Source organism: Meriones unguiculatus, chromosome 2 (assembly GCF_030254825.1).
Source record: "Meriones unguiculatus strain TT.TT164.6M chromosome 2, Bangor_MerUng_6.1, whole genome shotgun sequence".
NCBI lineage: Eukaryota > Metazoa > Chordata > Mammalia > Rodentia > Muridae > Meriones > Meriones unguiculatus.
In genome coordinates, this window is record NC_083350.1 from 180,081,904 (window position 1) to 180,109,121 (window position 27,218).

Here is a 27,218-nt window from a genome sequence, read left to right on the forward strand (position 1 = left end):
AGAAACTTTGAGACTTTCCAGGTATGGGATGCCTTCTCCTTTAATACTGACTGTGAAAGCCTTTAAGCTGTGTTTACACTACAAGCAATCACAAAGAAATTTAACTTTCCAAGTTTGAAAGGTTTAAACATTAAATACTTGCCCTCTAAAGCAAGATTTGTCTATCCACTTATTGCTAATATGCTTCAAATTTAATTAAAAATCACACTGTAGTGCTTATTAAAATACTTTCATAAAAACATTAAGTCAGATAATCCAAGAAAATAATTTAGAGCAGTGGCTGGTACCCATGCAGAGCTCCATAAATACATCCCGGGACAGCTTAAGTGTTAATGGTATTGTCAAATGACAACAATGGCAATAGTCAAATGTATCTCACATTATGCTAACTCCTGATGGTGCTAATTTCCTGTCATCCACATCCTAGAGTCACGGTAAGCAGACTGTAAGCAGAGCTCAACGGTCTATTTCAAACTAACAGAATATAGCAAAATGATGAGAAATGATTTCCACGGTCCAGTTATTAAAACACCTCCTCTTTCATCGTGGGCACTTGGAAGACAGGCAGCCAGCATTGCTGCAGGTAGCCTGAGGTGTCCTGCCTTCAGGGACCTCATTCGGATAAAGACGTTTGACTGTGTCACATGAAAGAATTTCCAAACAAATATGAAAGAAGCATGAATGAAATTACCAAGATTTTCACGCAGAAATAAGAGACAGCACATGGACTTAAGGGCCAGCACTGATCAACTGAGGTATACAGAAAAGGACAGTATGCACTCCAGTGTAGTTACAATTCTTAAGAATGTCACATGTAGACATCTTACTATAGCCACATATGTGAGTCTGTGGCTTAACTTACACTGCTCAAAGGATGCAATCTGCATCAGTTTTAAAGATTAAGTGAAGTTCAGAAATTAAGTGCAAAAGTATGAAGGCGTTTACTTATTTTTCCTAACGTGTTTCTTTGTGTCAATATGGCTTCATAAGGCACATTGTTCAGAACAAGGGATGGGGGGGGCATAGTTACGCCTGTGGGTCACAGACATTCTAGCTCTAAACAAGCATAGCTCTATTGAGTATAACGTCCTGACGGGAGGTATCTCTGGGAAAAGGGAATGTTGTCTCTGTAAGCAAGCTTGTCTTTATTGACTGTGTGGAAGTTTCTAACCCTCGGCCAGCAGAAAACAAACTAGAGCCCAAGGTGAAGTTTTGCTTTCTTCCATGCACACTTCTCCTGTCTTTTCACCATGCCTCACTTGGCCAGGGTTTCTCCGATTTCTTTCCAATATTATGTTTTGAGATAGCCCCGTGAAGGGGCCTGGATGAGTACAGCATTGGAAGAGAATCTTCCCAGGCCTTGCAGCAACCCAAGGAAACCCTGCAGCAGTCCTCAATTCCAGTGACGTTCTGAAAGTATTCAAATCCCGCCTAACAATGCCTGTGCTCGACTGACTCAATCACTTCATACCAAACCTCAGGGGCAAAGACTATCTTTGGGGGCCAATTTAGCTTAGGGATAATGTGCTTTACAGGAAAAGTAATTACTTCAGGTTTTAGAAAAAGGTGCTACCATAAAAAGCTAATGGTGGGACATTGGGCATGACGGTGCCCACCTCTGACTCTAGCAACTGGGAGGCAGAGGCAGGCAGATCTCTGTGAGTTTGAGGTCAGCCCAGCCTACAGAGTGAGTTGCAGACAAGCCAGGGCTACATAGTAAGACCCTTCTTCAAAAATAAAGAAATATAGATGTGACAATGGGCTTAGAGTTGTGTATATTTTTAAAAGTGCTAGTTTGGATCACGTGGTTCAGAGAAATTTGAAATTTAAGACTATCTGGATGGATGGATGGATGGATGGATGAACGGTTTTTTTAAAGGTAAGAAAAAGTTTATTGGACATCAGAAATGATGAAGCACACAATTTCAATGCCCACATTTTCATGTAGCTATGTGACCCACAGCCACTGGCAGGTAGAGTGAGAGTAAAAGCTGCCAAACACACTGAGTGATCTAATTAAAGAGATTGCCTAGAAAAAGAATAGTGAAAATGTCACTACGTTTCTTTTTATTGTATTGTAATAAACTTGGTAAGTTGAGGGATGGATAGCTAATAAAAGAAATCCATAGTCTCTCTAGGCAGCCAAATAATTATAAAATTAAGAGAGACAGCATCAAGGCTGGAGAGATGATAGCTCAGTAGTTAAGAGCACTTGTTGCTCTTACAGAAGATCCAGGTTTGGCTCCTAGTTCCCAAATGACAGCTCACAGCCATCTTTAGCTTCAGTCCAGGGGATGGGACATACTCTCCAGGCACTCAAGGGCTCCTGCTCCATCTAGTGTATTTACACGTACTCTAGAACACACACTCAAAATGAAATGAATAAATATTTTTTAAAGACAGGACCAGAAACTGAGGTCACACCGTAACACTATAAGAAAACCATGGCATTAGATACAAACCCAGCATGTAGCTATGAAATCTTTCTGTTAAGGCCATGGAAAGGTTAAAAAAGAATGCCACAGCACCAGGCCTCCCAAGACTGTCAGAGACCCTCTCAACAGAGGTGTAAGGAGCTCGCGTCACAATCTTCACAGACATTTGGGTTTAAGAACCGTTACGGACTACCAATGAGCTTAAAGAGAAGGCAGGCCTTTAAGAGATGCACCTCTCATCTGCCGCAGGATGATCACCAAGGAGAGGATTCCATTCTAGAGGCTGTACGGATAGGGCAGGCTCGAATAGACAACACTCTACAAAGAGAAGATTCAAAGAATCTTTGAGAAGATTTTAAAAGAATACTGCCAGCTTGGACCAAAGGAGAAAGAGACAGGACAAAACAAGAAGAGTCTATAGACCCACCCACATTTCACTGACAGCGAACGCTGTGCAAAAGCAAGCAGGATGCATGACTGCAGGAATACATCCAGGAGCCTTGGGGTGCAAATGTCCTGGAGAGTGACGTGCAACCTAGGGACCTAACTGAGTATGTCAGCTTAGATTTTGAAATGTCTGTGGATAGCTAATTCCCTGCTCCTCTCCTCCACTGACACTTTAGAAAGCAAATACCTCAGTTTCTCCTGCCCGTCTTTGTGAAGGTTGATGGTGCTGAGTTGATCATTTTTCCTTTCCTTTTGAAATGCTAAAGAAGAGAGGGTCTAAATTTGAAGAGCGACATTAAAGAAACTATATCAAAAGACACCCAAGGAGCCTCATTCACACAGAGACTGAACTTGAATGATTTCTGAATTTTGACCCATTACTCATTTATTCAATAAGAATTGCTTTTTGGAAGCTGCATAGCTGGTGCACTTGCATGAATAAAGTGATTCATGACATGAGTATTAGTTAATTGGTTTTACACCATCACTGGAACCTTTAAACAGAACTTCAAGTCTATTTAAAAATCTCTCTCAGTGTTGATGAAAAGCTTGGAGCTGGATTTATAACTCAGTTGGTAACAGTCTCGAAGACCAGAGTTTGATCTCCCAAACCAGGCAAGGATGAGATGCCTCCATGGGTGAAAATGCTGGGCACCCAAGCAAAAGGGCTTGAGGCAGACTCCTCAGAACCCACATGAAGCTAGATGCAGTAGCTCACATCCCAGTGTGGTGTGATAGGAGGCAAAAACATGACAATCCCTAGAAGTATAAAGGCCAGCAAGCTTAGTGTAGTGAGAGGTAAAACTAAAGAAACTGTCTTGACAAGACAGAAGTTATGGACTGATACCCAGGGTTGTCCTATGACCTCCAGTTGCACACTGTGACACATGAATACCTGCACTCACACATGAACATGCCAATAGACACACATCATAGCCACACATTGCACACATAGACCCACACACACTTATTTTAAAAGTCGAATATGGTGATGGCATCTGACCTCTACACACATATATATGAACAGTTACCCTCCCAATATAATGCACACAAAGTGGCTGAGTAGTTGAATCGTATCACAGAAATTAGATTTATAAATAAAATCTCCCTAATATGAACATGATAAATTGCTGTGTTCAAAGTTAAGTAACCAAGTCATTATTGGTCCGACTTTGATGTTTATATTTATTTTTAGCATTGCACCTAAATTTAAGAGAGCTCATAAGCAATGTCAACGCTCTATTCAAGATCATTATTTATAAAAGATCTTGTGGTTTGTAACGAAAACCTCAATTAAAAAAGTGCCCATTAAATGAAATGAAAACTCGAAGATAGAGGACTTGACTCCACTAAAGTGATTCTAATTTTTTGATTCACTTATCCTCAAAGCAAAGCAAATTATAGCATTCGAATATTTCACAGTGCCATCCTTCACAATGACACCACAGCTTTTAGGGTGTGCTCACTGTCACATTGTGTCAATTCATGTGTGAAAGACAGTTGAAGCAGCATTTTCTAAATGGCAGACAGTCACAACGCAATTTGTCTCACAGCCTTTTCCCTTTAGGCAACGAGGGCATTTAGGAAAGGCTTATTAGTGAAGTGCAATGACAGACAGACATGGTTTCAGTATAAGCATTCACGGGCCAATGAAAACAAAGAGCATAAACACACCATTCAGGAATAGACAGCATTGTTTAAAACCAGCAATGCCATTACAGTTGAGACTGAGAAAGGGATGCTTCTAGTCTTCAGGGTACACAGGGCAATGGAGAAGGCTGCCTTCTCAGTGCAGAATGGTATTGGGCTCCAGGCTCAGCTTGAGCCACATGGTGAGTTATCCATCTTAGAATTTAGGGTACTGCAAAATCCTGGGTTCCTATCAGATCTGATCAGTGAGTGCAGCTCTAAAGCTCAAGCCTGTAGGCTTCCTCGCAGGTGTTTACCACTCTTCTTTGACCACATGACAGACACAGAAAACTTTCACTTCTAAGCAGGTCGATGAATTCCACCAACCACCTAGCAGTGAAAGTGACAAACATGCTTTGTCCTCCATGACAGGACACAGCACCTTTTGGTTAAAATGAAGAGCAACAACTCTAATTTGCTGTTGTGTGCAGTGTTTGCAAGTATTCTTTCTTCCCTGAAATAAGGGTTAAAAAGTGAGAGAAGGGAAGGATAGAGGGGGCAATGAAGGGAGGAAGGAAAGGAAGGAAGGGAGAAAGAAAAAAAAGAAAGAAAAAGTAAGATAACAAGAGCATCATAAAGTTTCAGCAAAACTGAACACGGCACTCTAAAACTGTCCCATTTAAACTTGGACTAGTCACACCAACTACATACAGTAAAAGGCAGGCCAATGAGATGAAGCCCAACAAATCCAGCAGCCACTGCCTACTGTGCTAATATATGCTGCCAGTCAAATACTCTGCACTCATGTGAGTATTACTAGAGTGGCCTCAACGCCACCTCTGACCTCAAAGCCCAGTCTCCCTTCTCCATTCCCCACGGCTTTCCCTTTTAAGAACGTGAAATTCTACGCAAGAATTTTAATGCTGAACACTCACCAGCTGCTTTCCAGTATCTGCCCCTTCTGGCTCCTCTCCAAAACTCTGGGTTTGGTCTATTTCATCTTCAGTCCTCAGTCCCCTAACCCTAGCTCTCATGTAGGGGACAATGTCCTTTGCAAAGACAGGAAAACTAAGCAAAGTCAAGGTGAGGTTCCCATCTCTCCGAAACTCACACTAGAGGTCTCTGTGTCCTGCACAATTCTCACATACTCAACCAGTGGTTCCCTTATCACAGAGTAGGGATGGCTGATGCAAGCATGACAGATGGCTATGAATTCTTTTAAATTCTTTAAGATTTATTTATTTTTCTTATTTACAGTACTCTGCTTGCACGTGTACCCTACAAGCCAGAAGAGGGCAGCAGAAAACATTATAGATGGTTGTGAGCCACCATCTGGTTTCTGGGAATTGAACTCAGGGCCTTTGGAAGAACAGCCAGTGCTCTTAAACTCTGAACCATCTCTCCAGCCCCGGCTGTAGATTCTTGTAGCTATCATTTTCAAGAGACAGAATGCTTTAATTGGAGTTGCATGAAGTATTGAGAAGCTTTTACCTTTTAATTAGAGGATGGATTTTACATGTTAAAGTATCAGCATCCATCAATTGCCTTCTTTGTTGCTGTGAAAGAAGACCTCACAGACACAACTTCCTCACAGTTAGTGAGAGTACAGTCCATCTGTTGTATTCAGGTGATGGGTAGTGAGACTGGGACTCCTCATCTCCAAAAACCATAAAATAGGGAGACCCCCCCTGAAATCAGAGGCAGCGGTCACCTTCACCCCTCCACACAGTGACTCACTTGCAGTTAGGCTCTACTCCCTAAAAGTGTCACAACCGTCTAACCACAGTGTCACCTGACCATCAACTGACCAAACACCTAGGCCCCAGGGACACATTTCACATTTACACCACACCAATATTTTTAAAGCAACTCTTTTTACATGTGATATATACTTTAGTAAAGATGTCTATTTAAAGGCAACGTTTAATTGATGCTACAAGTCTTACCCTGGCGCATGGAAATGATTAGACCTATGAAACAGCGTCCATGCTTGCACACCTGAGGACTGAATTAATTGAAGTCTGTGGAGGACTCTGCTGCACAGAAGCCTCCGATGTTAATCCAAAAGCAAGCTCTACTCATCTCGAATAGCACAGTAGGTATCGGACCACATGGAAACCTATAAGACAAGTATCCCGAGAGCTATGTGAGAAGAAACAGTGCCATGAAGAGGTTAATCAGCTCGTCCAAGATCACAAGGAAAGGAGAAAGCACAACGAATTGACGCTCTCACCTCACTAGCCAGTATCTGGAACAGTACTGTCTCCACTATCAGCAAGTACAGCTCTTTATACACCTGCTGTTAGTAAGAACCGATTATACGCCTAGCACCAGGAGGAAAGAGGAAGAACTTTGGAGAGCCTGAGCTTGAACTGAAGGGCTTTTGTTTTAAAGCAGTTTAGGAGCTATGGAAAACAAAAAGGTCATAGCACACGGTGATACCTTACTGGTCAGGCTAGGCTACTGACCCAGTGGCAGCAAACTTACAGAACAAATGGAACTCTTACACAGAACACTTTTCCTCTAAATAATTACAGCATATTTTCTTGAACTTAGCATATGTAAAACGTTGTATAAATCTTCCTTGGTGCTATCTGGTCATCACTGTGACACTGTGCTTCTGGAGAGTACACTTAATATTTCTTAAATGTGTAGAAGTCACATCTTATCCCAGACCTTACTACACACGGTCATTATCTCAGAAGCTGCACACCTCTCCTAATCTAACATGTTACGGAGGGGTTAATCAGTAACCACACTCTAAACCAGTGTTGTCAAGGAAGAGCCGTTCCTTGTTCAGGGTAAAGTACATGGGCTTGTGTTAGTTTATCTGCTTTCCTGATACTTGCTTAGAAACAAAGGCATGTAGACAACTGTATGAAGAACTTCGCCAGTCTCAGCACTGAGCCCAGCAACAAGCTGGGAAGAGAATAAGAGATGAATTATCTGTCTCAAAGGGAGAGCCAGAGGATCACACAGTTCTACTGTATTCCATGTTTGTGTCGAGAGTTCTGTGGACATTATTTTCATTAATACAATAACCCTGAAAAATGAGTCACTCTAATTTCCACTTTATAAAAATTAGGCCCAACTTCACACAAAAAGTTGCAGAACTAGAATTTGAAACACAGTCCAGAAATGGGTCTGCTTTTAATCATATGCCCAAGATAAGAGATGAAAACACCCTTGGGGCCAGGCATGTAAAGAGGATGTTTGAAGTGGCTTTAGCATTAAGATTAGAGAGCCAGGGTTCTTAACCATGGCTGCTCCTGGAATCACCTAGGGAGCTTTAAAGGCTGTTGGTTGAAGTCTGGGTTCCACCCCCACAGATGTGATTTAATTGATGTGGGAGTTGCAAGGTGCTCTAAATGGGCAGTCTAGCCAGAGGCAGGCTGCTTGCAGAACAAGATGGCTCACTTGAAAGCAGTGAGAGAAAACAGTCAAATGTTAAATAAACATTGTTCTGGGGAAAGGCTGCTCCTTCTGCCACCAGCATGGGATCTCTGCACCAGTCTTTGGTATAATTAAGGCACAGGTACAGGAGCTAGACACATAGATGATTGATAGATACGTAGATAATTGATAGATATACAGATGATAGATCGATTAGATAGGTAGACTGGATAGATAGATAGATAGATAGATAGATAGAGATGGATGATAGATAAGATATGTAGGCAGATATATAGATGGCTACACAGATGCAGAAGATGTTGCCATGTTTGTGGAGAAGGTGGTCTAGTCTCTGAGCCTTTCCGTGCCACTCTCCAGCCCCAATTATGGGACTATTATACAAAAGAGTCATCTGCGTTCAAAGGATTCTGGAATACGGCCTGTTCTTCAAATGAAGATAACCTACCTGTGCTCACTTAACAAAGGTGCACCATTTGATACAGGAACACTCACTTCAACTTTTTCAAGGGTCATTTTTTAAAATAAAGCCACTCAAAATCAACTGTGACCTTTATCCAAGCCAAGCCAAGAGCTCTCACTTAACTACACAAGAAGCAAAGGTGCAAGGGAGGGAGAGGAGGAGGTGGGGTGTCGGGAGATGGCTCAATCAGTGAAGTGCAGCCTGTAGACCTACATTTTGCTCTGTGACTCCATGGCTGTGGAGGAGACACAGGCAGATACCTAAAGCCAGCCAGCCTAGCTGAATCAATAAGCTTCGGGTTCAGTGTAAGACGCCGTCTCAAAAAGTAAAGGCGGAGAGCAAACAAGAAACGAAACCTGACATCAATCTATGACCGACACTCTCAGGCGCACCCACATGGAGACATATGCATCAAAAATAAGCTGATGACAATGAAGAAGAAGAAGTCAGATGCTCTGAACACTCTTCTGTGAAGAGTGGCACCACTAGGTAAAACGCCATCTGTCCTGGGGAAGGGAAAACAAGAGCTGCAAGCTGTCCGAAAATGCTCCCTACTAAATAGCCTGCACATGTGAAAATGAACATTGCTAAAGGCAAGTGTGAATGCTCTTTCTGAAGAAAAAGAAAAGCAGAAACTTTAGCCAGCCTGTGAAGTAATTCATCCTACACTGTATCTTTGCTACCATTGCACTGCCAGCCAAAAGGAAATGGCAAAAGCACCAATTAAGAAACATTTCAGGGGCTGGTACACCACAGCTCCACCAGCTAAATGTTTGCTTGCTGTGCACGCTTGAGGACCTCAGTTCGGAACCCCAGGACATGTGTAAGAACCCAAGTATTGTGATGTATGAGTGCATTCTGGGTGTTGGGGGTGGGCTGTGAAAACAGAGGGTACTTGGGGCTCACTGGCCAGTAGGGCTGATTCAGTGTGTTCTAAGCTTGAAATGAGTGACTCTATCTCAAGAAATAAGGTGAAGATTGAAAAACAAACACACTAGAGTCCAACCTCTGTCCTTCGCACAGAAACACACTTATATTATCCCATACACACACGCACATTCGCACACACAGAGATCCCAGGTGTTAGCTGACTAGCCAAAACAGGTACTCAAGGTTCATTTAGGGTATCTGTCTCAGAATCTCAGTAGAGCGCTTCAGTTAAGAAAGACTTCCTGATATCAACCTCTGGCCCTCACCTCTGTGCAAATGAATGGACAGGTCCACACATGCACATACACACACACTCAAATCCACGGAGAAGCCACTATTCCAAGAAAACAAGCCAAGAACCACTCGTCTCATACCAACAACTTGTAAATTTCCATACATATATATATGGAAATATATATGCAATATATATATATATATATTTTTTTTACTCCAAGTGACTATAAAAACAGGCTTCCCCTTTGAAGAAAGCCCAGCCACATACTTTCATTGGCTGGAGCCATTCAAGCTGAAGAAGCTAAAAATACTTTCTTTTCTTCTAAGTTGAGAAGAGCAGATCAGACCGAGCAAATAGCTGCATATCATTTTCTCCCATCGTCAGTGTCTTACTAGAAGATGCTCTGAAGAGCTAGATCAAGCAAAGATACCTGTTTAATATTTGTATACACATCCACTGTCAGAACCAGCCCTTCAGCTTCTACCTTGCCAGGAAGATTTAATAAGCCGTATTTGCATTATCAACAAGGACGGTCAGCGTACGACTGCTTAGGTAGAACTTTTTATTTCTCACTCCCTTTGTGTGGGAGAGAGAGCTCCATGAGTGCGGAACACAAACCAGCAGGGCAAGTGAAAGTATTCATAAAGAACACATACAACAAGTACGTTCTTAACCCAACCACTCAGTGTTTAACATGCACTCAAGCATGAACCATCTGGGCCTTAGAAATTCACAATGTGATTCTTAAAACAGAAGGATACAAGCTCTGAACGTCTTGCACAAGTTGTGTCTTCTGTGGCTGGCAAAGTGAATTTCACCTTTCTGACTCCCCAAAGCTAACTGTAAAACAAACATGTGCATTCACGCAGATGCACACACCTGGCCCTGTGACCACCTAAAAGAAAGGCTTTCCCAAGAAGACAAGCCTTTTAGAAAACAATTCTCTGCAGGATAATTAGCAATCAAACAATGTGGATTTTTCCATCACACCCAATATTTCTCAAGTTCACTATTAAACCCAAATAATAATAAGAGCAGTAATAACAATAAAGGCTAGTGTGTTCCATTCATGGGCCACTGGTGTATAGCCTAATTGTTTTATAGAAAAAGAGCACCGGCTAGGAAATGTCTTCATAACTCTCCGTGTCTACACACCAGGGCTTGCCTCTGGGGAAAGGGTTGGCAGATGAAGCAGGAGGGCCGTTTGCCTACATTGCAGCTGGGCCTTGGACAAGTGCTTCCGGCCAACGACTCACTGTTGTACGCACCCACCAAAAGCCGGGCAGGACCATGCTCTGGTCTCGTGGGTTGCAAAGATAACTCCTGGGTGGAAAGAAGGAAACTGGGATATCACCCCCCCCACACACACACACACACATTCAGAGGCCAGCAGCCCTGAGGCCGCTCCCTCGGATGCCCCAGAAGGTCAATGGGTGGTACCTGCAAAGCCAACTGTACACCAAGCTACTTTTCTAGCCCCAGCAGCAGCACGGAGAGAAGTTGGCCGCGCGTGTCCCCTTAACTGTACCTTGCAATTGGGCAGAGAGTGAGTCTTGGTGCTGCTGGTACTTGAGCGCCACCGCCTCGGCTTTGCGCAGCTGCGTCTGCAGCTCCAAGTAGAGCATCGCGCCATAGAGGAAGCCGAAGACCACCGTGAGTAGCAGCAGCGTCTGGAAGATTCGCTTCTGCTTTCGGGAGCACATTCCGTTTCCCATAGTCCCTCCTGCGCCCCGCGCTGCGGCGGCGGGAGCCGTCGTGTCCTGGTGTCCTCGGCTGCGTCGGGCGGCTCAGGAGCGGCCACCGCGAGAAGTAGCCGGACTCGGCATGAGCAGAAGAGGCGAGACACAAAAGCGGGGCCAGAGGGGAAGAGGCGGCCGCTCAGCCCCCGCGGGCGGCTGGGCGCCAGGCCATCGACGCCGCCCAGGCAGCAGCCACCAAACTTCTGCGACGTCCGATCTCCGCGAGTGGCTGGGCCCGCGTGGAGTCCCTTCGCATACTTCAGAGCCCGATGCCTTAGCTGCTCGTCCCCGCTCGCCGCCTGCCCGGCTTTCCCTCCTCCCCACTTTTTGGCCTCGCAGTCCCCACGGTCTGTCCCCGCCCCTCGCGCCGTCTCGAGCTGCCGGACTTTGCTACCCCTGGTAGGGGATGCGCGCCCAACAAAGGGACCTGGCTCCCGGCGGCGTCCCCGCGCACGGTCCACCGGGATAGTGGAGAGATGGGGACAGGTTGGTCTGGTCGGCTTAGGAGGACCGGGGGGGCCGGTGTCACTGATCCGGCAGCTCCAGCCGCCCGCCACCTCCCACCCAACTTACGTGTCACCCACGGCCCCGCTATCATGGCCAACGGGATTCCGGGAGGAAGTCCCACTCGGGCTCCCCGCTCATTGGGCCCGCGCGAGCCGCCGCTCCCTCCTTTCGGGGAGCTAATGCTGGGCTCCATTGGACGCCAGCTTTGTCCGTCCCGCCCCGGGCCGCGCCTTCCCTCTCAGCTCCGGGAAGGCTCTGGACTCCGTGGGCCCCTCGGCCGCCTGGCGCCTGGGTGCGCCCAAGTGGTGCCCGGGTGGGTGCGGAGAGGCGGAGGAGCCGGGTTGGGAGTGCTGGGCACTTGTCCGGGCCTGAGGCTTGGGGGGTGATCATTGCGCACGTGTGTGCATGTGTGAGCATTCATGTCCCAGCACTTGGAATGCACGTGGAGAGAGAGCACAGCGCTTACTCACACCAAGAACCGCAAAGCAGCAGCGCACCCACTCTGCTAAGCCCTGCTCATTTCCCAGCCTGTGAGTGAGCTCAGGTTGCGGACACTGTTTTCTGCAGTCTCTCAAGGGCTGCCTACTGAGTCTTGTACCATTAGGGACAGTAGCCTAATATGCATGCTTACCATAGATGGAAGGAAGCGAGCTGGGACCCCGAAGCTCACTTGGCTGTCCACGTGGGGTGGGGAAATCACTTTGTTGGCAGAGGGAAAGAAATGATCTCATATGTTTCCTCTGGCTGCAAATGGAATAATTTAAAAACAAATCTTACAGGCTGAAATGAGTATGCATTCATTTTGCTATGTGTGTTTCTCTTAATGGTGGCAGAAATGCATCAACTACATTTTTAAATTACATTTTCAAGGCCAACAAACCCCCTATGTTTAAAAAAAAAAAAAGTTAGCAGGCATAATAACTCCAAATCACTTCAAAGAAATCCACACTGCATTTGCCTCTTCAATGCAATAAGAGGGGGTGTGGAATTGAGGTTATGCATAAGTGTTAATTTTGTTTCTCCTCTTGACCTGAATTCTAAAGGAAATACATTACTTCTGGAAAAAAGTATCAGTTGTGCAGTAGCAGTTACTACATTTTGCATAATTCTTGTGACATCCAGACTGGGTTTTAGTCCTCACCATCAATTATGGGGAATGAGTGCTTACAATGAAGGAAGAGCTGCTTAAACCAGATTCATTTTAAAGACAGACCCAGTGTTGGACGCTTTTAGGTCAACTCTGGAATCACGGGGTAACAAGAGCCACACAGGCAGACTGGGGCATTTATCTCGCTGTAAAAATAAGCAGGATTGCTGTTTGCGCCTACCTAACAATCACATTACCTTGTTCAAATGCTCTTATGAGGAGACCTACCCAGGATGGGCGATTTACATGTTGGAAACAAAGAAACCAAATTTAACCAATATGAAAATAATAGTTGTAGGACCTTCTAGGCCTTATAAAAAAGGTATTTGCTCACAATAGAAGAATCTATCAGATGGTTACCCTTTCCATCTTTTCTACAGAAACCAAATCATCATTCGATTTAAACATGTAACCAAGAACTGTATTCCGTTAAAATGTCAGCCTGTGCCAGACCTGATGGTACAACCTGTAACCCCAGCCTTGGGAGAGCAAGGCATCATGATTCCAAGACCAGACTGGGCAGTTCAGAGAGACCCTGTCTGAAACCAAAAGTCAAAAGGGGCAGGGCTAGAGATGACAGCTCAGTGTTAAAACACCTACCTAGAGTGTAGTAGACACAGAAGACAGAAAGAACGCCAATTTAAAGAGTAGGTAAGCTAAAGAAACCTAGTTTTGTTCCGTGGTAAAGCTGTAATTCCCATAGTCTTGAGTCTTGTGGAATTTACGATTGTGTAAGGTTTCCTCCTTCTGTTTTGCTCTCAGAAATTGAGAGTAATTAGTAGGATTACTTTTTAATTCCTCAGAACTGAATTTGTTCATATGCTCTGCAAAATCTCTGCCCAAATTTCTCTAAAGAACATGAAATTTTTAGCAATGATCTTAGCCTATACTTAAATTTGAGATTATTCTGGGCAGACACACACACACCGAGGTTGTCCAGTCCAGGAGATGTGGAAAGACTTTTCACAAATTACATAGCACGTGGTATTCTGGTGTGTTTCCAACCTTTCGAAATTCTGGTGCTTCCAGAATTCATGCTTTCTCGTTTTAAATCTCTGATATCTTAGGAACAGTTCCATTCCAGTTTCTCAAGGTCTTCTTTGCCCAAAGCAGATGGCTGAGTCTACAGAATATAATAAATGAAGGCCATAAAATACAACTCAATATTTTAGTCATAAAATTTGAAAGAGAAGGAAGTTATTACCTGAACTTATTCATTATTTCAAATTCATGAAGGGTTTGCAGAAGTACATAAAATCACTAATGGCAGTGTCTTTATAATATTACATTTTCAAGGTGAACGATGCCTCTGATTCGAATGTACACACACAGAGTTTTTGAGCAGCCGGCATGGGAGCATCCAGGGCCTACAAATTAAATTTACATAGCACTGCCTTTGGGTAAAGTATAATATATGAGCTACTTACACTGGTCTTGGAAGGTCTATTGTTAGCTATATTTTAGTTTTGTTTCTTTATTGTTTAAAAAAACCCGCATAAATAAATATCTATAGACCATATATTTTTACAGTGTAAGAATATAATTTAGAAATTGCCAATACGGAGGAATTAGCCCCCACTTAATATTTTGTTTCTACGTCAAGAAAACCAAAACCTTACATATGAGAAGAGTTAAGATAACATTTGAGAATCCTAGCACACTCCCTAGCTTAACTGAATTATGTTCAACCATGCTGATGTTCCAAAAAGGAGCGGTTAGGGAAACAAATTTGAGGAAGTCAACTGATGCATAATTTGGAACAATCTAATAAATATATAGAAATGTAGAGAAAGTAATACCCATTTCACAAAAACTTCTATCGAAATATCTTTATTACAAATAGAATTCAATTTGTTTTAATAACTTGTTGGAGAGACAAACACTCAAAACGAGTGCTGAGCGCTTTAAATTGGGAGCTCAGGTGTAGGCTGGTGTTACAACACCTGCCTGTGCAAACCTGGGGCCTCAGTTTCTAACATACATGGCCCTAGTTAATTGTAAACTTGGCACAGCGTAGAATCATCGGAAAGACTAGCCCAGAGTTGTCTGCGGGCAGGTTTGTGGAGAATTGTCTGTCTTGCTAATTGGTGTAGGACACTGCAGCCCACCGCAGACTATAACATTCACACAGAGATTGCCCTGAGAAAGCTAGCTAAGCAAGAACCACTGGGCAAGCCAACACGCAGTGCCCCTTTGTGGTTTCTGCTTTACCGTCTTAGCCTGACCTCCTTCCCCACTGTTGCCTTTGGCTAGGGCGTTTTATCACTGCAAGATGAAGGACTCTAGGACAGTAAATAAATAACCAGTAGTGCAATCAATAAATGCAAAATGGCTTTTAAGTGTCAATAACTCACACTTTGAATTGTGTCATATAACAATTACAGAAAAAAAAACTCTCTTCTATCTCTTAACTTTCACCCTATGTCTCATTACTTTTCTTTTCTCTCTTTCTTTCTTTTCTTTTCTTTTTTATTTTTAATCCCTATTTAGTACATTTGCCTTGCTTCTTGTCACCTTTAATACCTGCTCTAGGAATAAGGACATTTTGAGAGTTTTGTGATAAATATGTTCAAGCTCCTTTCTCTCAAGGTTTTGTTAATGGCTTGGCAGTAACTGCCAGTAGATTAATAAAGCAAAAAACATAGGCATGGGACTGAGGGTGTAACTGATGGTTTCCCTGACTCAGCACGCCTTGGTGCCTTTCTTGGGTCTGTACTAAACGGCTACCTTTGTAATTTTTATTTGAGGAGGGCGAAGGAGTAATGGCTAATCAGTCCTCATTAAGTCAAATCCTTTTCAATAGCAAACTAGACTGGCAAGATTGCTCAGTGGGTAAAGCACTTGTCATGTAGGCAATGGGTCCTAGTTCTGATGTCTGGAACCCTCATAAAGTCACTGGGATTGGTAGCAGCCATCTATAACTTCTGCATCTGTAAGTTCTGTGAGTTGGAACATGGAGATGGAAGATTCCCCAGAAGCTCACAGGCTTAACCTGGCACAGGCAGGTACAAAATTAGAGCCTGTTTCAAAAATCGTGAAAGGGGAAGGCTGAGACTTAAGGTTGTCCACATTTGACTTTCTGAAAATTAAGCTCCAGCTCATCAATTAAAAATGTAACGCTGCTCCCTCACTGAGCATCTTCCTTTCACTGGTGAACAGGATTTCACAACACAGTGACTTACATTCATTAAAGCTGGACTGCTAATTCTTAGGTTACAGTGCATGACCTGATATTTTCAGTTGACAGTACATCTCAACTTTTAAAAAATAGCTGCTGTGTTTAGCGCGTGGTAGAGGGGCAGAAGGAAAGTGGTGGATATAGTAACAGAACAAAGGGGGGCCCTTGTTGCATGGAACTTGCAGGTGTAGGGCTTATGTCAGTAACTGTACTGAAGATCTTGACATTTTAATTGCTCAAAGAAAAAGAACAGAAACAGAAGTGGCCTCATGGTGCAGTCAGGACTCCTAAGGAAGGCAGCTTCATAGGCATGACAATTAACTCAAGCAGCTGGTTAATTAGTCAGTGAAAGCCAAGTCAGTGACACACAGACACCTTAAAGCATATATGTGTGCTTTCATTAAGTTTCCCTGGAATGTGAGGCCAAGCCTTCACTTGCAGGTCTGAATCCCTCGTTAGCTGAAACCCAGCTTTGCCTTTTCAGCCATGCTGTGTCCCTCACAAATTCTACTTGTAGCTTCATTGAGTCGATCGTGGTAAGGAGATTTCAGTCTAAAATCATGCCAGATTGCAAGCATTATGCTTTTGTGCTCTTATTTTCCACCTACTTTAATTGTGTTCTTCTAACAGTTACCATTTATACCGTGAAGCTTTTCAAAGCATTCATCTGAATTTCTATAGAAACAACTATTTTTCATCCAATATTTCTTATTTCACATAATATTGAACTGTACCACACAACTAAAATGGCAAGTGCGATTGCATTATCAGTTATCAGAGCATCACCAAGCTCCGCCTAGTTCAGTAGGTAAGTATAGGCCTAACAGATAGTACTTCATTTGCCAGGGGTCTTCTGGAAAGGATTTGGATACCTATTCACCCAGAGGGATGAACCACCTTTAAACTAATGAGTGGCTTTGCTGGAGTTATTTCCTGCTATTAGTCATTTAGATTAAAAGCTAAGGAGGTAGAAAAAGGAATCAGTTATGGAAAAATAAAAGGGGAGGGGAAGCCAACAAGATGGTGCAGAAAATAAAGGAACTTATGACCAAGTCTCATGATGCTAGTTGGATCTCCAGGACGCATACAGTGAGAAGAGAGAACTGATTTCCAATCACCACCCTCTATAACCATATATGCTCCATGGCACATTTATACAAACATACACAGTGTGTAAAATTTCAAAAGAAAGAAAGAGGGAAAGTAGAAAGTAGAAATACAAGGGACTGAGAAGAGAACTCTCCAGAGGCGAGGAGTGGAGGTGCTGTTGATGAGAAAGAAAACTACAGTCTAGGAATGAAAGGGTAAGAGGTATGTGAAGTAATAGGCGTGGAAGGCTGGGGGTCCTTGACGCTTCAGGTCCTTGACTAAAAGGAGAGAAAAGTGGGTGTGGATTCCGGAAGACACTAGTTTGAGGTTTTGTTTATAAGATTTGCTTTTGTATTTGCTTTTGGCTGGCAGATGGTGCCTGGTTGTTGATTTGGGGAAAGGGAGTAAATATCAAGTAAGGCTGGACAGATTAATGTTGTCAAGTGCTACATTTAGAGATCCTAAGATACGCCTGGTCATTTGTGTCAGAAGACTATACCTAGCAACACATGCTACCTGCGATTACCCATGGTCCCTCTGGACTTGATCTCAGGTAGGCAATTTTCACTCTCCTTCCTGTCCTGGATTACAATCTCTCCAGTGTCCTCCCTAGCTCTATAGCACACTATTCCAGGAGCCTCTCCTCTATCTTTACTTTCACCCCCTACTGACTCAACAAAATCTTTTTCTCCCAGTGCACACTCTTAATCCCATCCCCACCTTTCCACATCTGCATTCTGTCCTCAGTCCCCCATACCTAGAAATGCTTTCTACCCAGAATGTCCAGTAGCCACACCTGGCAGGGACTCAGGTAGGTGAATCATACTATCCTTCCTGACCTCCTTTATGATCTTTCCATTCTCACTCTCAGCCCAATAACAACCTTCTTACAAGATGCTCTCAACTCCATTCACTGGAGACTCCAACTCTGTCTTCAGACCAAGGGTCCCCATGGTCCTGTCACCCCTGTCTTTTCAGAGAATTCTTTGCCTTACCACAACCTACATGGAGGATATCCTCTTCCCAACACACTTCCAGATCCCTGGGACCCTGCCTCTAGAAATGAAAAGGATCCTTTTACGGCTTTCCTGAAGCTTCTCTCAACCCTTTCTCCTAGCCCCCTTCTATTCTCTCTGCTATTCACTGACCTGCAGAAATACTCCCTACCATGCAATCCATAGCCATTACACTTTCCTAAGAGAGCAACAGAAACAAAGAAATGAAACACCCATCCAATGAGTACAAGACCAACTAACTAAAATTACCTTAACCATCCCAACCCCAGCAAAAAACACAAACATTGCCAGCCAGGACAGTATGTCTCTACTCAAGAACCCTATTATAGTAGGTGCTGAGAAATGCAATACAGCTGAATCTCAAGAAAAAAGACTTCAAATAACTATCATGCATATGTTCAAGGACCTTATAGATGATGCTAATGAATCGGTTAATGAAATCCATGAAAACACAGCCAAACAGGGGAATGAAATAATTAAAATAAATTTAAAACATGAAAGTAGAATTTAACAAAGAAATAGATCACTAAAGAAACTCCAAACTGAAATAAAAGTGGAAATGAAAGATTAAGGAAGTCAAACAAAAGTCTCAGAGACAAGCTTTATCAACAGTACAGGACATGAAAGAGAGAGGCTCAGGAGCTGACGACAAGGTAGTAGAAATGAATACCTCAGTCAAAGAAAATGTTCATTTAAAGAATACCAAGCACAAAACTTCAAGAAAATATAGGACTCTGAAAAGACCAAACATACAAATAATGGGAAGAGAGGAAGAAGAAACCCAGGTCAAAACACAGAAAATATTTTCAAAAAAATCACAAAAGAAATCTTGCCTAGCCTAAGATATTGCTTATCAAGACTCAAGAAGTATACATATATCCAAATACACTAGACCAGAAAAGAAATTTCCCACAACACATAATAATCAAAACACAAAACACTCCGAACAAAGAATATTACAAGCTGCAGGAAAAAAAAAAAAAAAAAAAAAAAGACCAAATAACCTATTGAGACAGACCCATTAGAATAGCAGCTGACTTCTCAATAAAGCCTCTGAAAACCAGAGTGGCCTAAACAGATGTTCTAAAATGAAAGAGACCACAAAATCCAGGCCATAGCACTATAACCAGCAAAACGATCAATCTCAAAAGACAGAAATAAAACCATTCTATAAATACCAAATTTAAGTAGTATGTATCTACCAACCAAGTTCTACAGAAAACACCAGAAAGAAAACTTCGATTTGAATAGGATAACCATCCTGAGGAAATGCAGAGAATAAATAATCCCAGACTATCAAAAGAAATCGACAAGATAACAACAAAATAACACGAATAAATACAGACTGCTCATTGACACCACTCAATATTAATACTCTCAATTCCCAAATAAGAAGACAGATTGGCTTAGAAAACTGGTCCCATCTTTTTGCTGCATTTAAGAAACACATCTTACCATAAAGGACAGATATCACCTCTGACAAAAAAAAAAATTAAATTAAAAAAAAAAATAGAAGAAGACATTACAAGCAAATGAACCCCCAAAGCAAGCTAGTGACACTTTTTACTGTATAAGAAAATAGATTGCAAACCAAAATTAATCAAAAGAGATATGGAAAGATACTACAAACTCAGCAAAGGAAAAAAATCCATCAAGAGTATATTGCAATTCTAAACATCTACACACCAAACCCATAGGAACTCAAGTTCATAAAAGAACACTGCTACAGCTGAAATCACAAGTTTGCTCACATAGTGTGTGATTTTAATACTCAATTCTTGCCAATCAAAAGGTCTTTCAGGCAAAAAACTAATAAATGTTGGAGTTAAATAATGTCATAAATCAAATGGTCCTAGCAGATATTTACATAGCATTTCACCCAAACACAAAAAAATATACCTTCTCAGCAGTTCATAGAACTTTCTCCAAAAATTGACCACATACCTGATCACAAAGCAAGTCTCAAAAGATATAAGAAATTTAAAAAATATAATAATTCTTATCTGATCATTAAATCTGAATATCAACAACAGAAAGTTTACTAACTCATATTTAAAAAAACCAACTCGCAACTGAATAAAAAAATGAGACAAGGCACACATTAATAAATAGATTAAAACCTTTCTAGAATTGAATGAAAAAAAATCATTATGTACCCAAACCTATGGGACACATTTAAGGGATATCTAAGGAGCAACTTCACACCACTAATTGCTAACATTAAAAAAAAATGATGGAGATATCTCATATTAACAATTTAAGGACACACCTGAAGGCTTTCAGCAAAGTAGCAATCAACAAAATTTACTTACAAAAATCAGTAGCCTGACTTGCATACAAACGTCAAATGGACTGAGAAGGAAATTGGGGAAGTAACACTTTTCACAATAACCACAAAAAATATGAAGTATCTTGTCGTAACTCTAACCAAGCAACTGAAAGTCTTGTATAATAAAAATTGAAGACATTGAAGAAGGAAACTGAAGAAGATATCAGAAAATGGAAAGATCTCCTATGCTAATGGATTGATAGGATTAATATAGAGAAAACAGCTAAATTACCAAAAGCAATTTACAGACTCAGTGCAATCCCCATCAAAATTCCAATACAATACAATTCTATAGAGAACTTGAAAGGATAATTATCAGCTTCATAAGAAAACACCACACACACACACACACACACAAACACACACAAAACATACACACACACTTGGGATAGCTAAAACAATCCTGAATAATGAAAACTGACTTCTAAAGATGTACCATTCCTAAACTCAGGTTTGTACTACAGAGCTACAGTAATAGAAATAGAATGATATTAGCATATTGATCAATGGAACTGAATTGAAGAACTATACATATATCTACACATCTATGGATACCTAATATTTGAAAAAAGAAGCCAGAAATACATACTGAGAAAAGATAACATCTTCAATAATTAGTGTTGGTCAAATTGTATCATTGCATGTAGAACACAAGTAGATCCATATTATAACTTGTATACTACCAGCTCCAAATAGATCAAAGACCTCAGCATAAGGCCAGATACCCTGAATCTGATAGAAGAGAAAGTGGGGAATAATCTTGATCTCATTGGCACAGAAAAGAACTTTCCAAACTTGACACTGATAACATAATCACTAAGACCAGCAATTAATAACTGGGACACCATGAAATTGAAAAGCTTCTGTGTGGGGAAAAAAATTCATCCAGATAAAGTCCAGGTACAGAATGGGGAAAAAATATTTACAAATTACACATCCAGTATAGGGTTAATATCAAAAATATATAAAGAACTAAAAAAAAAAAAGGTAGACATCAAGAAAACATTTAGTCTTATTAAAAATTGTGTTCAGAAAAGGGGAGCTCCCTTTCCTATCCACCCCAGTTCATCAAGTAGCATCAGGACTGAGTGTGTCCTCTTCCCCTGAGGCCTGGCAAGACAATCCCATCAGGGGGAAATGATGGGGCAGGGGGAGAAGAGGGAGGGAGGTTGGGATTGGGAGGCAACAAAGGAGGGGGCTACAGACAGGATATAAAGTGAATAAATTGTAATAAAAATATTTTTTAAAAGCTGGAAAATAAGTCCAGATCACATGTAATCCCCTCTTCCCTTACTAGAGGACCTACATGAAGCCTAAGCTGCCCATTGGCTACCTCTTTGAAGGAGGCCTATGTCTAGTTCATACATGGTCCTTGGTTGATACTTCAGTCTCAGCAAGCCCCTCTGGGCCCTGGTAAGAAAAGATTCATACATACATACATACATACATACATACATACATAAAATGGGATGTAGAAATAGAATCCTAAAAAATGAAACACAGATGAGTGAGAAATATTTAAAAGAATGTTTAACATCTTTAGTCATTAGGGAAATGCAAATCAAAACTACTTTGAGATTTTATCTTATAACACAAAAGATGGCCAAGATCAAGAAAAGAAAAAGTTTATGTTGGTGAGGATGTGCAGTAAGAAGAGAAGAGCACTTATCAGTGTGATGTTTATCCAGGAAGCTGGAAATAAACACCTCAGGGTCCAGCTATATCATTTTTGGACATATACCCAAAGGACTCTACATGATACTAAAGAGATACTTGGCTTAACCATGTTTGTTGCTAACATATTCATCATAGCTAGAAGGCAGAAACAGCCTAAATGTTCATCAGTAGATTTATGAATGATGAAAATGTGGTATATTTACACAATGGAATGCTATTCAACAGTTAAAACAAATAAAGCATTTATGGATAAATGCATGGAGCTAGAAAAAGTCATCCCAAGTGAACCCATGCTCCAAAAGATGAATATTGTATGTATTCCCTATATGTGGATGTTAGCTTTTAAGCCTTCACTAAGGCTACTATTGTCAGTAAAACCACAGAAAATAGCTAGAGAGGAAGGAAATATGGGGGAGGGCACAATCTCCATGGGAGGGGAAATTGAACAAAGAGTGAGACACACATGGAAACTGGCATGGGAGTGTTAAATGGAGAGGCAGAGGGAAGAAGGAGGTTAAGGAGACAACCTGGGTAGGAACAGCTAACATGACATGCCATTTGAAGTGTGATACGGAAACCTACTACATAGAAGCATCTCAAAATACAGGCACTTATGAAATAAATCTAAATAAAGTCCTCAAATAGTAGGGGAGACAAAGGGCCAACTAAACATCTCTATCCTCTGAGTGAACCCCCCAGTGGAGGGAATGTGATATATCTACTTGGGTTGTTGACTGAAGGGGGCCCCTTGAAAACTTCCAAACAATAGCTAATACCAAGGCTATTATTTGGTCTCTACAAACTGGTGGTAAGGCCCTATAGTTGCTGACAAATTTAACATATTTCATTGAACATGTAGATGTCTAGCTGGTGTTTACCTAAAGCCTTTACCATTACTGACCAGTGTTCATTGTACTAGAGGGTGCTCTGCATACTACTAGAGGAGAAACGTAACCAACCCAGCTACAAAGCCTTGTGCCTATAAGGGTGACTTACCAGCATGATATGCTGGTGCAAAAATAGCACAAACTTTGTATGCACACCAGCCACTATCTGATTGGATTTAAGGTCCATTCCATGGGATGGAAATCATGCCTAACAATGCTTGGGTGCCCAAGAACCTGAGATTAGATAGGCCAAAAAGTAGACCTAGGGTAAAAGCAGATACTATTGTTCTGTTATAGGAGTGTAGCAGTAAGGTTACTCCTAATGGCATTTTACTGTTGTCATAGGTCACTGTATTGGTCAGCCATCATCACAAAAGCTTCCTCTACAGTAAATGGAAATAAACACAGAGACCCACAACTGGACAGTGTGCAGAAAGTGAGAGACCTTGGACCAAACAGTGCTAAATGGGATGTCATCATCAAACTCTTCCCTGCAGGTCTCAGGGACCAAGCATAAGAGGCAGCAGAAATGTTGTAATAGCCAGAGGGTATGAAGGACACAAAGGAAACAGTGTTTTCCAGACACAGCAGGACTGACACAGGTATGAACTCATAAATATTATGGCAGTACGCACAGGGCCTCCATTTGTCAAACCAAATGTGTTTTCTATGATAAGATGAGGAAATGGACACAAGTTCCAATCTGTTATCATTCTGCATCTGCCTGGAGCCGGGGCTTTGTTGGGTGCTCTCCAGGAAGCTTGAGCCCAGTCAAGCACAAAACAGGGCTGAACTGGCTTCGGCAGTTGGTGACTGCTTTGTGAGCTCTGAAACCAAGAGAGGCAGAGGGTGGGAACAAAGTTTTGTCCAAGAACCCAGTTTTTTTTCCAACAGACTGAGACTGTGGTGAGCAGAGTGGCACTGGAAACTTGGTGGCAGTGAGCTGTGCCATTGAATGCAGGAAGCTTGCAGTGACCAGCAACATGTGGCTGACGACTGGCAGCCAAGCCCCAGAGATCCAGTGATAAATTTTGGGGGGGAAGAGAGCCCATCTTCCCCAGAATAAATGATAACTCTCAGCCTGTTGTGGTGAAATAGATGATGCTGGCTCTTTTATTGTGTGTGAAACAGAGTCTTATAAACCTTGGACAGTGGGAGGGGTTTTGAGGTTGAGTGTGTTTGATTCGCTGGGGATAGAGGTACCAGGGATACTTGATTTACATGCAGTAATACTGTTCTATCATGAAAGGTGAAAGGCAATACTTAATTATCTTATGGGTGGAGGAAGAACTCCGGGTATGGTTAAAAGGCATTGGTTGAAAGCCAAGACACCAAAGCATCTCATTAGCATAGGGCGGGTGCGTCCAGCAATACCCAGGTGCTCAATGGCTCATCAGGAAAGGGTTGAGCTTGTAATCTCCCTGAGAACTGTGTAACATGATTTTGAAGATCTTGGGTTCCCCAGATTAAATAGAGAAGGAAACCTAGCTAAGAAGGGAAATATATCATATTTTCATGAGCTCACAGGCTATCTGGAAATGCCAGCCTTAAACCTTAAAAGCAGGGTTCCACAATCCATAGCCAAAAAGCTGACAACGGCTTGCAACAGAAGACTTAGTTTCTCAAACTTATGAACAGACCCCATTCCCAGCAATGAACAGCCAGCACAAAGCAAAGTCATTGATATTTTGGAAAAATTTTATCTCATATTGTTTTGTTTAGGCTTTGTTTTCAACCTCACTGATCTTTTGCTTGTGATTTATGGTTTCAGATTTTGTTTTGATATTTTTATGTGTGTTTCTTACATGTGTCTGTAATTTGTGTGTTCTACCTTCCTTTTTTCTATGTTAATGTGTTCATTTTGTTTTACTTTCTTTTCAATTTTCCTTTTTGTTCTCAGGAGAGTGGGAAAGAAAGCATGGAATTTGAAGGCTGTGGCAGTAAAAAGGATTGAGAGGAGATGAGGGAGAGAACACCATGATCAGAAAATATTGTATAAAAATTATTTTCAATTAAAATAACAAAAAGAAAAAGATAAACAATTTAAAAATTCAAGAAGTTAACACATAGTGTGTAGACCATTCTTACTCATGGATATATTCTAATATATCTTGTTTTGAGTTTTATGTTTGAAGGTTTACAAAGAAGTTATTTCAAGAGCATTAAGAAGAAATTGACATATCCTGGAGAAACTGAACAAAAAGTTTGTTTGAAGATGTAAAGTCTTAGATGCTTGTTGTTATTCAGTTTCATTAAATATTTATGTCCAATTTTGGGCATGAGTGAGTGATAGTATCACAAAGGCAAAATCTGCGCAACATTCATATTTAAGAATAGAGAAACGAAGTCTGCTTTGACAAAGTGACTAGGCTAATAAAATCCTTATGTCTAATTTCTTTCTCAATGTGCAACATATGCAAATGTTTCACCATGTTAAAGAACAAAACTACAACATAAATTTGTATGAGCAATATGACTAATAATGTAGAAAAGTATTTTCTTAAGCTTAGGACATTTGGGTAATTTTATGACAAGATAAAGGTTTTTAATATTATCAGTTACCTATGTAAATCCACGCTATCCAAAATAATAATGAATTTTTCAAGTTTACAGTTTTAACATTATTGAGCATACCCTGTGTTTTAAGGCCTGTTTTCTACATGTAATGAGTTGATATTACAGCATATATTACAGGCAAAGTTCCCAGTACTTGAGCTATTATTCTACACATTGTCCTCTTTCCCTTCCTCTCTCCTTGCATTAGTTATTTGCCTTGTTGATGCGAAAACTTGGCGGACAGAAGCCAAGTAAGAGAAAAAAAATTAATTCATCGTGCAATTTCAGAGGGTCCCCGTTCTTCAGAGTGGGGAGGGTTTGACAGAGTGTCTTAATATAATGGCAGCACCTGTTCATGTGGAAGTGCATCAGGATGCAAAAACATTAACTGGAAGCAGCTGCCTATCTATGGTATTCCAAGAACCAGCCCTAGTGACCTGCTTTTATCATCCAGGTCCACTTTTTAGATTACATAGCCTCCCTAAACAATAATGGGGAGAAAAGTGTTTAAAACAAGAGCCTGTGAGGAGCATTTAAAATTGTAGCCACAGCGTCCATCCTAATATTCAGTCAAGTGCACTTTCCAGATGATTTGCAATGTATTTTAAGTAGTTCCTCCAACCCCTGCCTCTTGTAGTCACAGCTAGCCTTGGGCCTGGTGTGTAACAAACTACGAGTAAGTGTCTTCTCAGTAAACAGACTTTGCCAGGAAGGTGGAATCTGTTTTCTACTCGTGCTGAATGTTAAGAGCTTAAAAGATCCTTAAACGGAACCATTAAAAATAAATGTTCAAAGGAGAAGAAATCAAAGAACAAATACTAAAGTTCTGCAGAGAAAAAGGGGTGAAAATCTGGGTTTTAAGTTTAGTGCAGCTTTGTAAGTGGAGACAAGTTTGAAGGAATGAATAACAAGGATGTGAGTTGATTGATTAGAATGTTTGATGCCTAGATTATTGCACTTCAAATTCTCAAAAATCTTAAGTTTTATTACTTGTTTATGTGTACATGGGCATGTGTCTGCGAATATGTGCATTTGTGTGTGCAGGTGGCTGCAGAAGCCAGAAGGTGCTCAACTTTCTTGAGCTGGAGTTACAGGTAGTTGTGAGCCACATGACTTAGATGAAGAAAACAGAAAGAGCATCAAGTGCTCTAAAGCATGGTACCAGCTAAGCTATTTCATTTCAAATGGTGCTGATAGTGCTGAAATGTAAATAACACATAAGGAGACATTTGGGGTGCTGGACAGACAGCCCAGTGGCTAAGAGCACTTGCTGCTCTTTTGAATGGGAGAGGCACATGGTGGTTTACAACTGCCCATATGACAGTTTCAGGGGCTCCAAAGCCCCTCCTCCCTTCTCTGCAGCACCAGGCACACAGGTGGTACATACACACACGCAGATGAAACAACTATATATACTCCTTTAAAGAGAAAGCCTGTGTATCCAGGTACAGTAGCACACACCTGTGACCCCAGCACTTGGTGAGGTGGAGGCAGGCAGGTCTCTGTGAGTTCGAGCCCCACCTGACCTATAACATGAGTACAG

At 41.6% G+C, this 27,218-nt stretch overlaps 1 protein-coding gene across 4 annotated transcripts in view; it reads right to left on the reverse strand.

Moving 5' to 3' along the window:
* Golim4 (golgi integral membrane protein 4) overlaps nucleotides 1–11,267 on the reverse strand; it is a 79,746-nt gene extending 68,479 nt beyond the window's left edge. For all 4 annotated transcript variants that reach the window (XM_060378446.1, XM_021626362.2, XM_021626361.2 and 1 more), the window contains exon 1: nucleotides 11,079–11,267. In XM_060378446.1, the coding sequence (XP_060234429.1) occupies nucleotides 11,079–11,265 (187 nt within the window). In that variant the 5' untranslated portion in view covers nucleotides 11,266–11,267. The remainder of the gene's footprint in view (nucleotides 1–11,078) is intronic.
* Between the last annotated feature and the right edge of the window lie 15,951 nt (nucleotides 11,268–27,218).